At 42.6% G+C, this 17,200-nt stretch overlaps 1 protein-coding gene across 1 annotated transcript in view; it reads right to left on the minus strand.

The window, feature by feature from the left end:
- Nucleotides 1–2,994: 2,994 nt before the first annotated feature.
- The window catches only part of IKBKE (inhibitor of nuclear factor kappa B kinase subunit epsilon), a 100,431-nt gene continuing 86,225 nt past the window's right edge, over nt 2,995–17,200 (minus strand). Inside the window, exons 16-21 of the mRNA XM_075853713.1 lie at nt 14,953–14,992; nt 14,760–14,861; nt 9,310–9,406; nt 8,406–8,512; nt 6,878–6,949; nt 2,995–3,461 (exon numbers count right to left, since the gene is read on the minus strand). Coding sequence (XP_075709828.1) covers nt 3,446–3,461; nt 6,878–6,949; nt 8,406–8,512; nt 9,310–9,406; nt 14,760–14,861; nt 14,953–14,992 — 434 coding nt within the window. The 3' untranslated portion in view covers nt 2,995–3,445. The remainder of the gene's footprint in view (nt 3,462–6,877; nt 6,950–8,405; nt 8,513–9,309; nt 9,407–14,759; nt 14,862–14,952; nt 14,993–17,200) is intronic.

Raw genomic sequence — 17,200 nt, forward strand, 5'->3', positions numbered from 1 at the left:
CCTCATACTGTAATAGGCCACCATATAGTAGTTAAGCCCCCATATATTAAAAATAGGGGAAAAGGAGATGTGGAAAAGAGAAAGAGGTCAAGAAGTGTTAGATCACTTGATCTTTTCAAAAGACCGGCTGTAGTAGATATTGATTGCTATATAGGATAGGTTGAACGGTCCCTTTGTAGAACACCCTATTGAATATCAGTTTTTAAATTAATCTCAACATTGAAGTTATTATGCAGAAATAAATTAATTTTCCTGCTGCAGTGTAAAAAAAGTGAATATGCTGATGCATTTCTAATATGACTTACCATTAGTAATGACACAGCGCCATCCAGTTATGAATGCCAGTAACTACCACAATTCTAATCACAAAAAAATATTGTCAACATTTTATTAAAACAAATAGGTGTTCCAAATGGTAATACACATAAATTCACAATTTTCCTATTGTAGATTTAATTACAAGTGGAGCAGCTATGATAATTGTGCTAGGTTACTTGCTGAAACCATTGGTTATTGAATTTAGAAAGGCTTTATGTTGCGTTCTATGTAATATAATACATGAACTGTAAACCTCTAGACCCCACATAAAAAGTTTGACCCGATACACATCTGTGTTTGGGTTAACGTTGTTCTGCTCCGTCAGAGGAGCAGAACAATGAAAACGCCGATTCCGTTGAATGACGGAGACAACATGCACCAGACCGAACCCATTGGCTCTAATGGGTTTCATCGGTGTGTCTGTGGTTTTACCGGAAACAATAGCGCAGCATGCTCCGCCATTGTTTCCTGCATTTTCCAACGCAGATGTGAACAGGCCCTTACATAGTTTACCATTTAAAAAGATAAAAGCGGTGACAAGCATTAGTGAACATGAACAAGTAAAAAAAGGAAAATTAATTTTAAATTAACAAACCAAACACACAAATAAATAGCAAGTCCTAAAAGTTTAGAGAATGAACGTAGGTGAGGTTAGGGTGGCAAAGCTTGTATGCATATAGGCTTTAGCAGTATAAGTCCAGCCATGGTTATAGTTGGGAAACTGTTACAATTGCACCTCTTCTGTCATTTGCAATATTATGCTAATTTTCATTTCATATTATATATTATGATACATTTTTATCGTGAACCACAGAAACCGTACCTGCAGCTGCTATAGGGTCTATTGAAAGGAGAAGCTTCAGGACAGGTTGGTCCTATCCACCTTTCCCAAAAACAGGTTGAGAGTGTGAAATGTTTCAAGCTGGCCTATGCCCCCTCCTATCCCATGATAGAGTGCAAGTGTTGTGAACCAGCAGCAGGCCAGTTGTACTTATGGGCTCTGCTCTTCTCTCTGTACTATTCTAACCAAATTTCCACTAACCGTATATTATTCACACCTTTCCATATTTACCCTATTAACACACCCTGCCTTGTCCTAATTAAACAGAATGTTAACATAAAATACTGTATGTTTCGAGCTATAAGGCCCTTTTCACACAGAGTATTTTGACAAGCTTTTTGGAGCGGAAACCGCTCCGCAACACTTGTCAAAAACCGGCAGAAAATGTCTCCCATTCATTTCAATGGGAGGCGGGGGCGGTTTTACCGCTCGCGGGAGAAAGAAGGGACATGCCCTATCTTTGCGCGTTTACACCTCTGACCTCCCATTGACATCAATAGGAGGCAGAGAAATCGTATTTCGATGAGTTTTTTGCCCGTAGCACTCAATGGGCTAGAGCGAAAAACGCCGTGAAAAACGCGGTGAAAATCGCAGCAAACGACATGCAGGAAGGTAAAAATCTGCCTCAAAATCCCAAACGGAATTCTGAGGCACAATTTTCCTGCTGCAAAAAACTCTGTGTGAACGAGACCTAAGATGCATGGACCTGTGTAATCCAAACAAGTTTAGGAAATACAAAATAAGGAAAAATAATATTTCCAACTAATTTAGACTTTCCTGGTGGTAGTGAAGGGGTTAATGTCAACAGTCTTGAAGGGGTTGATGCCATCATCCTTGGTGGTCTAAGATATTGGAGGGGCTAATACCATCTTCCCTGGTGGTTCAGTATAGTGGGGTTATGTGTTCATTGCCCCATCCTGATATAAACTGGTCCCCAGGCTCCAATGATCTTTTCTGCTGTATCCTGACAGGAAGCTGAATGCAATGGGGAAGAATTACTTGTGTGTCTAGAATGTGTCAAACAATGCACTAAATTTTGGCGCAATTGGGCGCATTTAATTTTAGACTAATTCAAGAACAGATGTTTGCACCTCATTAGACAATTTGAAAAGGGGGCATGGTTAATCAGGGAAGGGGCATGGCCTAAAATGTACCAAAGTGCGCCAAATAAACACTAAGCCAACCAACCGTTGGTATAACGAAGAGAAAAGTGTCTAGCAAGATGCGTCACTGTGATAATGTTGGCGCATCTTAAAACTGCCTGGTCTAAGTTTATGTTGCCTAAATCTTCAACATCTTCGTAAATCTGTCCCAATATGCTTAATGCGTTCAACTTCCTTCCTAAAAGCGACTAAGAACAGCCACATAGTTCTCTATATGATTGGGTAGAGTTCTAAATTAAACAGAGGGTCTGGCGCTTCCAAGTCCCCCTAACTTGGGACTATAAGGGTCTGTTCACATCAGCATTGCCCTTCCATTGAGGGGTTCTGTCGGAGGTTAACCCCTCAACGGAAAGGCAAACTGAGATCAATGGTGAGCGAAATGGAAGCTAAGGTTTCAATGGTGACAGAAGCATTGTTAATGGTTTCCGTTGGTCACTGTTGTGACAGGGTTTCGTTGTTTTGATTAAATTAATAGCGCAGTCGACTGCACTATTTGCTCCGTCAAAACAATGAAACCATGTCACAATGGTGACCAAAGGAAAACATTAACAACGTTTCCATCACCATTGAGATCAATGGTGAGGGAAACGGAAGCTAAGGTTACCGTTTGCCTTTTCGTTAAGGGGTTCACCTGACGGAAACCTCCGACAGAACCCTCAACGAAAGGGCAACTCTGATGTGAACAGACCCTAAGATGCTTAATTTTTAGTAAGATTTTTGCAAAAATGTACATCTCACAGTCTGAAAAATACAAAATGTAATATTATCAAATCAAATTGACTAAAAATAATAAAACACAGATAACCAGCGTTACAATAAACATATAGCACACACAGTAAGATGAAAAATGACATGTTCACAGCTTCCGCCTAATCATAGTCTCAAAAGACTGAACGAAATCCAATGAGTTTATCTCAATAGTAACGGCACAGAGCTCATAAATGTCATCTCCAAGAAAAAATCTGCACGTTCCTCAGTTTCAGACGGCTTCAAGTATATGAAGAAAATGTAGTTGTTTGATTCTGCATTGTTAAATATGTTTAAACTGATTTCTAGAGTTGCCTGGTTACAGTGAACACGCAAATACTGCACAGCCATTGTCCCATGCTCCAGTTCTAGCAGATCAAGATACATTCAACCTGAGAAAGGCAAGATTAGAAAAAAAATTTACTTCGTAAGAATAGCTTTTACCATCTCAAACTCATATAAAATATACTGCACAATCTATACCATAGAAATGAGAGAAAAACAACAGATTTTTAATCCCCTAGAGGGAACCTATCACGCTGAACATCTGGTCTAATCTGTCAACTGCATTTTATAGAGCAGGAGGAGCTGAGCAGATTGATATATCATTTTGTAAGAAAAGAGTCAGTATAGCTTGTTTTTTATTTATTGAAATCCTTGCTCATTCTATGCAGAGACCCCCATCTATTTTGAGAACGGGGGTCATCCAACCCCAGTTTCGCCTTGAGAGGCGCAGATGCCAGACTATTGGAGTAGGGACTGTGTGTGGCTCTCTCCATTCTGCCTGGAATCTGCAGCCAGTGGTGCCTTACCAGGCGAAATGGGGGAATGGTGACCCCAATTCTTGACAAAGGTGCGGATCCCAGAGCTGGGACCCATATTTATTAGTCATTTATGGCATATCCTGTGGATATGCCATAAATATCTAAGTTGGAAATACTCTTTAACACTAATATGTACACTAAAATGAGGAAGGCTATCAGTCATTTAGGGCTTATTTACACGAACGTGTAATACGTCCGTGCAACGCGCGTGATTATCACGCGCCTTGCACAGACCGATGTTAGTCAATGGGGCCGTTCAGACAGTCCGTGATTTTCACGCAGCGTGTGTCCGCTACGTGAAACGCACGACATGTCATATATTTGTGCGTTGTTCGGGCATCACGCACCCATTGAAGTCAATGGGTGCGTGAAAATCACGCGCAGCATATGGAAGCACTTCCGCGTGACGCGCGTGATTCGCGCAACAGCAGTCAAAACTATGATTGAAAATAGAAAAGCACCACGTGCTTTTATATTTACAAACATACAAACAGAGTGTCATAATGATGGTGGCTGCGCGAAAATCACACAGCCGCGCATTATATGGTGATGACACACGGAGCTGTTAAGTGCCTTTTGCGCGCGCAAAACGCACACGCTCGTGTAAATCCAGTCTTAGAGATACCACCCAATAGACTCCTAATCATAAAAAAGGCAGGGATGTAAATGAATAAAATATAAGTTATACTGAATGTTTTCTCAAACAATATATTAATCTGCTCAGTTCCTACTGCTGTATAACATGCTGCCTGTATATTTAACAGCATTTTCTATGTGAGAGGTTCACTTAAAAGACGCAACCAGTTTTGGCCTTGCGGATATGGCCCCATTTTTCAAATCTGACATGTGTCATCCAAGTGATTCTCAGATTGTTTTTTTGTGACACATTGTACTTTATTTTAGTAGTATTTTTTGGTGCTTATTTGTGAAAACACAAACGTATACCGAAATTTTATAAAAATGAATAGTTAATAATTAACATTTACCATATGTCTACATTATGTTGGCATTATTTTTTAAAAGTCTTATTTTTTTGAGATGTTAGAAGGCTTATAAATTTGGCAGCAATTTTTAAAGTTTTCAATTAAATATCCAAAACCTATTTCTTTAGGCTCCAATTCAGTTCTGATGTAGCTTTGGGGGGCATTTAGTAAAGTGGAGTTACATTTTTATTTTTTTTGCAGGTATAAAAGGTTTATCCATTTTTCTGTAATACAGCAGGTGTCAACAGAGAAACTGATAACTCCATATTTATTACACTGATTCTGCAGTTTTAGAATCCCATATGGGGTTCTAGTGTGCCACATAATCAAACACAGGCCACAGAAATAAAGGATTACCTTGTGGAATTTCGAGCCTCCTTTATATTAGAAGGATTTTTCCTGCCCCATCATAGCGAGAATAGCGCAGCTTACTAAAGACAGTCGCACAATCCTCTATGTTGCTGCTCGGCATTGATCTCTATGATCAGTGCAGGGCAGGAAGGGTAAGGAGAATGCCATGAGCACATTGCCTTCAGCTTCCTCCACCCCTAGACCAAAAGTGAATACTACCTAGAATACAATAAGCACACATTAACCCCTACACTACTCTAGGAGGGAAGTGGTCTGGCCCTCAGGACCCCTATCGATCAGTAGATCAACAGTATTGCAGCACTTTCTGGAGCACTGTGGCCCTTCATTGTTTTATCCAGGTACAGTGCCTCATATATGAGTGTGGCTGTGACTGGAACTAACCCCTCCACTACCCTAGACCACCAGGAATGTCTGCAATCCTTGTTTTTATTTTCTTTTGACTAAACTTTGTTAAGCTATAGATGGGGTTTTCAAAACGCTATCATTGAATCCACAGAGGGAAAATACATCTGCATATGAAGATCACCTTACACAACAAACTTACTATTTTTTATATTGATAATATGTATATTCCTGAAACATTAGAATAAACATAGAGAACAGTGGCATCTTGGAGATACATCAGTGACTCCTAAAAAGGATATGTTTCATAGTTATACATTATAGGGAACCTGTTACCAGAAGAGGCTCCCTATAGATGATAACATACATAACATTTCTTATCCGTGGCACCCAAGACACCAGATGTGAATCCACAGCATACTTCTTCGTCCCCTTCCTCATCTCATCACGACCAACTGTAAATACCTCCTCCCTTTGCTTTTTTTTTACACGGAAGGGAAATGTCTAGAACTAAGGCCTCGTTCACATCAACGTTGGGTTCTGTTAGACCTTTCTGTTGGAGGAACCCATGAACGGAAAGGCAAACGGAAACCATAGCTTCAATTTGCATTACCATTGATTTCAATAATAATGCTTCCGTTGAAAATGGTTTCCGTTTGTCTCCATTCCGTAAGGTTCCAGTTTTTTTAGCGGAAACAATAGCTTAGTCGACTACGCTATTGTTTCTGCTAAAAAAAACTAAAACATTACGGAACGGAGACAAACGAAAACCATTTGCAATGGAAACATTATCATTGAAATCAATTGGTAATGCAAACGGAAAGCTATGGATTTAGTTTGTCTTTCTGTTCATGAGTTTCCCTGACGGAAAAGTCTAACGGATCTCAACGCTGGTGCGAATGAGGCCTTATGCCCACTTCAGTTGTTTTCTTAAGGGTGCAATCCATTTTTTTAACTGAGAACACCGGACACATTTATTTCTATGGGACCATGCACATTTCCGTTGATTTAACGGAACCGTGTGGCCGTTCCGTCAAACATAGGATAGGTCTTTCTCCTGTCCGTTTTTGCGGGTAACAGTCTCAGCCTTTTCATTGATTTGGTCCGTGAAACAATGGACTGCACACGGAAGCGTTCCATGTGTGGTCCATGTTTCACGGATTCGTCATTAACGGTGTGCATGAGGCCTTAGATGGATCTTATTTTGCAATAGACGCTTTACAAGTTTTGAGGTTGTTGCAAAATTTAATTTCACCTCCCACTGCTAAAAAATAAACATAAAGTTACCTTTCTATAATACTGTTGTTTTTTTCTAATTCATATGAGACACTCTTCATTTGATCTTGCAGTTTATGCATTCTGGGGAGAGACACAGACAAATGTTACACTGGTCAGATTTAGCACAAAGAAGAAAGATACCCATACTGTATATTGTCATCCAAAACATACTACACAGGGAATTAGATTGTGACCCCCATTAGCTACATGGACTATGGGTTACTTTCTATGTACAGTGATGTGGAATATGTTAATGTTCTAAAAAAAAGTATTAAAACACATTACAATACATTTCAGAGCCAGTACTAAAAAACTGGGATATTTGTAGGGATAAATCTTTATATATTGTGACTGTACCTGAAAATTAAGATCAGCGATAGACTGTTTTATGTTCATCACCAATAAAATTTAAAGGCTATGAACACCTTTCAGGGCATTTTGTTTTTTAATAAATAGATTAGTCCATGTGTTTAGTGTAACTTTGTAATTAGTCTTTATTAAAAAATCATTTTACTTTTGGAGATGCAGATGTTCTGTATTCTCTATACAGAACAGCTGTATCTCTCGTTTTACACTGAATCCGTCAGTCCTGTGGACCTGACAGGTTCAGCGATAGCGGGTCCTGCGTGTCTGTGACATGCAGGATCCACCTGTAAACAACCACATTTAAGTCAGAGAAACATAGGACCCGCCGACACTGAACATGTCAGGTCCACAGGAGAACGAGAGATACAGCTGTTCTGTATAGAGAATACAGAACAGCTGTAACTCCAAAAGTAAAATGAATTTTTAATAAAGTCTAATTACAATGTTACACTAAACACACTGACTGATCTGTTTATTATATATTTTAAAAAAATGTCCTCAAAAGTGTTCATAGCCTTTAATTCCGCACTTTTTATCCTGTTCTGTAATGATTCTGCCCGTTTACAGCATGTAAATATTAGTGTAGAGCAGTGGTCCCCAACAAGTGGATCGGGAGCCACATGCGGCTTGCAACCCCTCTGCTCTGTGGCACGCCATAGGAACCCGGAGTTATAACCATATGCTCTTGCTACAAGATTACATCCACATTACCAATATTACAGACATATCCTGTCCCCAGTGCCAGTTTGGGTAGTGGAATACCAGTCTGTTACATTTCAAATTGAAATATTCACCTGCAAATTGAAATTTCATGATTTTGTGTTTGTCTACGTTTAATATGTTAACATATTTTATAATTTATTTTTATTTCTGTTACTTATATAGCGCCAACCTATTCCGAGCACTGTACAGAAGTTGTCCTCAGCTGCTGCCCGCAGTGGGGTTCACAATCGAAATACCCTATCTGTATATTTTTGGAGTGTGGTAGGGTACCGGAGAACCTGGAGGAAACCCACGCAAACACTGGGAGAACATACAAACTCCATGCAGATGTTGTCAAAAGAACCCTGGCTTTAAATTAAGTTAACTCAAATCTATTCAAGTTGTTTTTATTTTTTAAATGGTCCACAAGATCCGGTCACAACATACAATTTCCATTTTACTAACCCACCTAACTGTTAGCGCCTGTTCTGCTGGAACATGATATGAGGAGGCGGGGCTATGATTTGGTTGTACTAAACAAGTTTGCTGCATTCTTTGGGCTAATTTGTCCACAGTCTGCAAAAAAAAGAGAATTACTTCTTTTGATCTGTGTCACACATAAAATCAACAAACACATAGGGCAGATCTGGACATTAGAAAATGTAAAGCTCACAAAATGAAGTTAATCTTGGATTAAAGCTGACCGCCCACGTGTCAGTTTTCCCCCGATCTGACAAGCATGTTGATATTTTTGCTCTCTAGTCTGTTACTACTTATGAAACAAATGACTAATGTTCAGAAAGTGATTGTTTTAGCAACATACACAAATTGAATTGTTAACTATTATCTTTTATAATTGTATCACTAAATGTATGAGCAGGTTTACTGCTTGCGTAAGTGGTAGTGCTGCTAGGTCTGGGTACAATTGACTGTGCCAACACATCCCAGGCCTTGTGCTTGGTTTAGCTGCAATCCATGTGTTAAAGAGCCTGTTTCTTCACAGACATCCCCTTTAATATTGGAACCGGCCCCCCCGAGCCCCCGACATTCAGCTAACGTTACCCATTGGAAGCTGTTGCGGGGAAAAGTAATATTACATGGTGGTCATTTACATGAATAACCGACTATGTAATACATGGAAGGCGTTAGTCCCCTGGAGTTAGAGACGCTGCTTGTTAGCGTCATATGGAAAGGGGTTGGACACATCTGTACGATAACTGCTTTACCCAGTCACAGAGAATGAACCAAATAATGACCATGTCCAGCAGCAATGTCAAAATCAACGGCCAAATCACATATCTATGGCTATGTATGACCAGCTAAGATATCCCAATGAAATGCTTAAAGTCAGTAACTATATTTTATTACCGTACATTGTTAACAGACTCCTCATAACTGTGGAGGTCTTTTACACAGGCCACCAAATATCCATTCATCAGTCCTAGGTGGGTCTGAATTTCAGTGATTGTCCTAGTACAGGAACAAATATAAGTTTATTCGATGGAGCTCTTATTACATACTGTGATTTTTTTATTTAGAATTTGCCCATGGTCAAAATTATAAAAAAAAAAGGCACAAGTTCATGGAGATTAAACTATTATACTGCAGTGTTGATCCAGAGGAAGACAAAACAACCACCATGGGGTAGTTCCCTATTTTTTCTAATCTTAGGCCTAGTTCACATTACGTTTTAGCCCTACGTGTAGAATGTACGCTGGGTCAGCTCCCCTGGGCACATCGCTTCAGGTAGGGCTCTGCATGGGGGTTGGGGCAACGTATCCCTCCATATGCCCATGGCCGCCATCAGGGAGGTACTGCCGGTACTGCTGTCAGGGGCCCGGTCAAAATTTTAAAAAACGGGGGCCCGTGCTCCACTGCCGGAATGAATTTGCTCACGGGCCCTTATGATTTCACTTTGGTGAAAGGAACAGGTCTCATCACGGAGCCGGGGCCCGTTGTTTGCATCAGAGTAAAATCATAAGGGCCCGCTGTTCACATAGAGCCCGCCCCTCCTCCTCCTCTACAGCGGCGTGACAGAGTGTGTGGAGGAGACGTCATGAAGGTGGCGGGAGGTTTGAATGCAGTGGAGGCGACAAGCAGCAGCAGCAGCAGCAGAAGAAGACTCCTGACACAGTGCGTACAATATGTAATGTCTGTGTCGGTATGTAATGTCTGTCTGTCAGGCTGCTGCTGCCCGGAGCCTCCTCACATCACATCCCCACAATAAAAATCAGTGTTACCCATGTCACATTATACCCTCTCAGCTCTGCTTCATATCCTTGTATCGCTAGTAGCATTTCTTACCACTTATCTCCCGGGCTGTGTATCAGAGGGAGAAGACAGGTTTATTGTCCCGTTATACGCAGCCCAGGAGATAAGAGCCATCGTAGAGCTGCTACTAGTGATACAATGCGGTGCTTCAGTGTCCGGAGGATCATACAGACCTGGGGAAGACACTTGCTTTCTATGGGGGGGGGGGGGGGGGAGTTGGATGACAATGGGGACAGGGAGATGATGGTGTAGTGGGTAGGAGATAATAATGGATGGTGGATGACACTGAAAGAGACATTATACTAGGGGGATGATAACTGGGGGAAAAGAGGATATCTGAAAGGAGGGGTAGAGGAAGGAGAGAGGATACGTGGGGGAGGGGGAGAGATCTTTAAGGCTATGTACACCTTTTTTTATACAAAAAAGTTTATTAGTGTGTGTTATGAAACTTTGTAAATACTTTTTATTAAAAATAATTTTTACTTTATGTGATACAGCTGCTTTGTATCCTGTATACAGAGCAGCTATATCGTGCACAGAGACCTGCATCTGTCAGGTGCGGGGGACTGACGGGTTCAGTGTCGGCGGGCCAGGATCCACCTGTTATCGATCAAATCTAAATTATGAACAGGGACACGCAGGACCCGCTGACCTGACAGATAAAGGTTTCAGTGCATGATACAGCTGCTCTGTATCTCATAAAGTAAAAATATATATTTTTAAAAAGTATTTACAAAGTAGCACCAAACAGACTGCTAAAACAACAAATACCACACTCACTTTACATAGCCTTCAAACATGTGGTGGGTAGAGACAGGGCCGGCCTTAGGATAGATGGAGCTCCGTGCAAAATGATCTTTCGGCGCCCCACCCCATCATAAAAAAAATGGCCCATAAAAAAAAAGTATAATGCCCTCCACAGTATAATGCCCCTTTAGTTCCTCCCATACGGTATAATAATAATAATATATTATAACCCCTTCAAGGACACAGTATTTTGTCCTCTAATTGTGCCCACACAGTATTATGCCCCCTAAGTGCCACACACAGTATATTGCCCCCTGTAGTGTCCCTACACAGTATAATGTCCGCTTAGTGGCCCCCACACAGTATAATGCCCCCCTCCCCTTCCTGCCACACAGAGCCCCCCTGTAGATAGTGCCCCCTGTAGATTATGCGATACAGCCTTCCTTTAGACAGTGCCATACAGCCCCCACCTCACCCTTGTAGATCGTGCCATACAGCCCCCACCTCACCCTTGTAGACAGTGCCATACATCCCCTATCTCCCCCCCTGTAGATCGTGCCATAGACCTCCTCCTTGTAGACAGTGACATAAAGCCCTACACCTCCCCCTTGTAGACCGTACCGTACAGCCCCCACCTCCCTTATGTAGACATTGCCATACAGCCTCCCCACCTCCCTCATGTAGACAGTGCCATACAGCCCTCACCTCCTCCTTGTAGACAGTGCCATACAGTCCCCCACCTCCCCCTTGTAGACAGTGCCATAAAGCCCACACCTCCCTCATGTAGACAGTGCCATACAGCCCCCCACCTCCCCGTTGTAGATCGTGCCATACAGCCTCCCAACTCCCTCATGTAGACAGTGCCATACAGCCCCCCCACCCCTTCCTTGTAGACAGTGCCCCCAAACAAACAAAACAAGTTGTACTCCGCTAGGCCCCGTTCCCACGATGAACTGAGCTGCTCCACGACGGGATCCTTGCGTTGGCCGGGGTGATCATGTAGCCTAGTACAGAGTTTCACAACATTTTCGGACTCGAGGCACCACTGGAAAAAGAAAATTTCCTCAGGGCACCCCTAATTTAGAGAAAGACAGAAAATGGCTAAAAACAAGCACTACACTCGTAGGGTATGTTCACACAGCGTTTTTTGTAAGGCAAAAAAAATCGGACTCAAAATTGCTTCAGGAACTGACCGCATTGTTTGACCTTTTTTTTTTTTTGCGTTTTTTTAAGCTGTTGAAGCGAATGCAAAAGATGCAGGAAAAAAAAGCTCCAAATGATATTTACTACCTCCTATTAATTTCAATTGGAGCTCAGGGGTGGAAACCACTTGAAGACCATCAGCTCCCCACTCCCAGTAAAATAATCATCGCCCCCCCACTCCCAGTAAAATAATCATCGGCCCCCACTCACAGTAAAATGACCATCAGCCCCCCCCTCACAGTAAAATGACCATCAGCCCCCCCCCTCACAGTAAAATGACCATCAGCCCCCCCCCCTCACAGTAAAATAACCATCAGCCCGTCACTCACAGATTCCCCCTGTAGATAGTGCCACGCAGGCCCTTGTAGGTAGTGCCACACAGCCCCCTGTAGATAGTGCTACACAGCCCCCTGTAGATAGTGCCACACAGCCCCGTTGTAGGTAGTGCCACACAGCCCCGTTGTAGGTAGTGCCACACAGCCCCCTTGTAGGTTGTGCCACACAGCCCCCTTGTAGGTTGTGCCACACAGCCCCCTGGTAGGTAGCGCTACAAAGCCAAGTGGTAGGTATTGCCACACAGCCCCATGGTAGGTAGTGCCATACAGCGCCCTTGCAGGTAGTGCCACACAGCCCCCTTATAGATAGCACCCCCCTTCCTGTAGATAGCTGCACTTTAGCTCCCTGAAAGAGCGGAATCCCCCTGTGGCCAGGAATTCCGCTCCTGGAGCGCTCCACTTGATGTCTCTGTCCGTATATGGACAGTGACATCAGGGGCAACTCCTGAAGCAGAATCCCAGTCCACAGCGTTGCCGACGCTGTGACCGGGGATTCTACTCCAGGAGAAGCTCCTGTCGTCTGTGTCCATTTATGGACAGTGACGTCAAGGGCTTCTCCTGGAGTGGAATCCCCGGTCACAGAGTCAGCAACGCTGTAAACGGGGATGCCCCTTCAGGAGTTGCCCTGATGTCACTGTCCATATACGGACAGAGGCATCAAGCGGAGCACTCCAGGAGCGGAATCCCCGGCCACACAGGGATTTCGCTCCTTCAGGGAGCTACAGTGGTGCTAGTAGATTGAAGTGCAGGGAGATACCTCCCTGCTCTGCTATAGTACGCCGCCGGCCATGGGGGGGCCTTTTCCAACGGGCGGCACGGGCGCCCTCATGCCCGGTGTTACCACCCATGCCACTTTCTGTTCTCCCAGAAATCCCCTCCTCCTTCCCCCGCTGAGCTCTGGCACTTAGTCTCTCCACCTTGCCCCCTGATACCCACCAGCTAGCTCTGCCCTGCCCCTCCAAAGAGATCTCCTACTAGTTTGCTTTTCACCGCTGCCTTACCTCCGACCCCTTTACTTTGTGCCCGCCCCAATAGTGAGGGGGGCCCCAGAATCCTTGCCTGTATGGGGCCCAGAAATTTCTGATGGCGGCCCTGCATATGCCTATACAGTGAGATATGTTACAGCCTTCTGACGGAGGTATACGTCGAGAGTCCGCCCGGCGTATACCTCTGACGGAAGGCAAAAACGCGATGTGAACTAGGCCTAAGGAGGAAAAATGCCTTCCTGACTCCAAATGTGAATAAATCCCTGGATCAAGGACTTATTTCCAGCAATTTGGTCCAAAGAACTTGAATATTTATCAAAAAAGCCTTCCTGACCTCTTTTAAAATCTTTTGATATATTAACTTGTCCATGTGTATTATGTTTCTTCTTTTTTTCTTGTTTGAAAGATATGCATGTACTATATGTTGACAGGCCAACTTTTTGGTTGAAAGATTTTGGACATGTTATTAAAATATTCTAATAAAACAAAGGTGGAACATATAATTTATTTCTTAAAATATTGTCCTTAATGGACAAAACAATTAAGGGTGCCAATGATATCTTCGCACATCATTACCCATCACTCAAGACAATCAGGTTTACTCTAGGGAAGTTTACCAAGCTCTCCACATTATCTTCTTATAGTGGCCAACAGGTTAATTTACTTATGTATTGTCCATCACAAAAATACATAAGGAAGGAGTTTAACATCTGCATCACCTGACCAGTGTAATACTTTCTCACATTTTGTACTCTGATTATGCGACTTCATTTAGATGGGCTCTACCCCTAAGGAGCGCACATCACCAGTTACATGTCCACCTAATGGCTGTATGCTCTTCATTTTATCATCTTTCTGTTGTGCAGTCACTTAATCTCTGTGTCACACATGCCTATAACACTTCTCTAATGCAGATAAAGATGAGATTGTACTCCTTTCCTGGCATGTACAACCTGAAATGCTGGAGAGAGCGTGTACTGAGTAGAGTGGGAGGAAATAAGTGGGATGCAATCCCTTCCACATGCTGCCCAGAAGCCATAAAAACTATAAGGGCACTCTATGATCACCAGTTAGCAGAAATTTATATGGAGCTTGGAAAACGCCTTTATAATCCGGCACTCATTTCCTCTCTGATTCTGAGTATTTATCAATCCTCTCAATAAAGGATGAATAGTATTCGGGTTCCTTTTTTGTTGGAAAAATCATATAACCAAAATGGGAAGTAAGAACAGTCATGTTTGATATTTGCATCACTGAATACATGTATTACTGCAAATATACCTCATCCTGCTGCTGTGTCCTGACAGAGCTGCTTGGTATTTCTGCACAATTTCTTCTTCAAATATGGTCAGTACTTTCTTGGCTAAGTTAACTAAATTTATTCTGGGAGGAGATTTAAAATAAGTAAAATATTACAAAGAAAAAAATATGCAATTTTAGGTTACGGAAAAGTATAATACAAACAATTACTTACTTATCCAACTTATGTATTTGTTCTTCATTGTATGAAAGTCCTTAAACAAGAAGGGAACAATCATATATGCTGCAATATCTACTACACATGTACATTTACATTGATCCTAAGGGCTCATTCACACGAGCGTGATTCTCGTCCATGTGCTGTGCGTTGAAACATTCATTTCAATGGGGCTATTTACACATTCGTGAGTGTTCACGCAGCGAGTGTCCGTTGCGAGAAACTCACTGCATGTCCTATATTCGTGCAGTTTTTTAAGTCAATGGTTGAGTGAAAACCACAGACAGAACACGGACGCAAATCCGTGTGCTATCCGTGTTTCATGCATCAATTACATTGAAAAAAAAATGTGCTTGCAAGTGCGTGAAAAACACATGCCACACGCAAAGCACACTGATGCAAAAACGCAACGCACACAGGCAGAATTACGCATGTAAATCTGTCACGCTCGTGTGACTGAAGCCTTACACAGAATGCAGTAAAGATACATTGGTGCTAATCCTCTGAATATTATCCAATCTTTATAACCGTATAGACAGAGGATACTAATCCATCAAAGGAATATATAACTGCAGAGGCATACCTACAAATGAGGGGGGCCCATAAAACAGTAACAATGGAGCTCTTGTCGGGTGTTGGTTAACACTCCTACACCCCTAACCACTTGGTATTTGGTGACTGTTTGCCACTCCTTTCTCCTTTCCATGTTTCTTGGGCTAATCTCCTACACCCTTATTAGTATGACCAGTGGAGAGGGGATCCCTGCACAGGTTCCCACCACCCATAAAATAAGGGATGCAACCAACTTGGTCTGGACCCCTCTCTCCAAGGGCCCCACAGCAGATACGTGCTCAGACAAGAAAAGGAGCAACACAACTAACACTACTTGTCTTGTCAACAATATATATGTGGATGTTTGTGTATTTGTTCCTCATGTGTTATCATATATATCACTAATACTACATCATGTAGGTATGTATAGAACCTACAGTATGTGAACAAGCACTTTGACTTTATATCACAAAGGTCATGTACACCTATTTTAGGGTGCTCAGCTGAGTGTCCATGTGTGTGCGGAATAGATGTCAGTCAAACGAGCATTTAGCCAATGATTTCCAGATGGCCCAGTGTCAGCCCAAATTCAACTTTAATCACAAACACTCCAATGATCTGGATTATCACAATAACAAGTTATTTAAACCTTTGAAATCTTTTTTCTCTTTTTTTTTTATGAAAATGTCTATCAGTGTGATTGATGCAACTTTCTAAACACTTTTTATTAAAAAAGATTTTAACTTTTTGAGATACAAATCACACCAATAGACACATATATATATATATATATATATATATATATATATATATATATATGGTTTTTTTTCTTTACATAGAGCAGGGGTTTCTAAGACTCCATGCCTCAGTCTCTGCTAATCAATGGTAGTACTGAAGGTATTAGTCTCTTCCATTTTGTTCATTGCAACTAGCCACATTTTCTGCCATGACTAAGAGCACTGCACGTGCTCGAATTGCGTAGGCTTGGGCTATCAGCCCGCTACTACACTCCATCTTGAGACTGCGTCTCCTTTCCGGTTTTTAATCATATCTCCAATAAAATTGGGAATTGCATTTCCTTTTTAAAATCCAACACAGCGCTGGATCGTCCTTTCCTATTTTCTGCAGTATTCCTACTGCTCGTAACAATAACTTATAGATGAAGCAAACTGTTCAAATGTGTTAAGTGTCAAGCAGGGGCGTAACTAGGAAAGACTGGGCCCCATAGCAAACTTTGGACTGGGGCCCCCCCCCTCCCCTGGGTGTCACACAACCCCCCCCTGTAGATAGCGCCATACAGCCCCCTCTGTAGATAGCGCCATACAGCCCCCTCTGTAGATAGCGCCATACAGCCCCCTCTGTAGATAGCGCCATACAGCCCCCTCTGTAGATATCTACAAAGCGGGCTGTATGGCGTTATCTACAGGGAGGGCTGTATGGCGCCATCTGCAGAGGGGGCTGTATGGCGCTATCTACAGAGGGGGCTGTATGGCGCTATATACAGAGGGGGCTGTATGGCGTTATCTACAGTGGGGCTGTATGGCGCTATCTACAGAGGGGGCTGTATGGCGTTATCTACAGGGGGGCTGTATGGCGCTATCTACAGAGGGGGCTGTATGGCGCTATCTACAGGGGGGCTGTATGGCGCTATCTACAGGGGGGCTGTACAGCGTTCCCTACAGGGGGATGTATG

Source organism: Rhinoderma darwinii, chromosome 2, assembly GCF_050947455.1.
Source record: "Rhinoderma darwinii isolate aRhiDar2 chromosome 2, aRhiDar2.hap1, whole genome shotgun sequence".
Classification (NCBI taxonomy): Eukaryota; Metazoa; Chordata; class Amphibia; order Anura; family Rhinodermatidae; genus Rhinoderma; species Rhinoderma darwinii.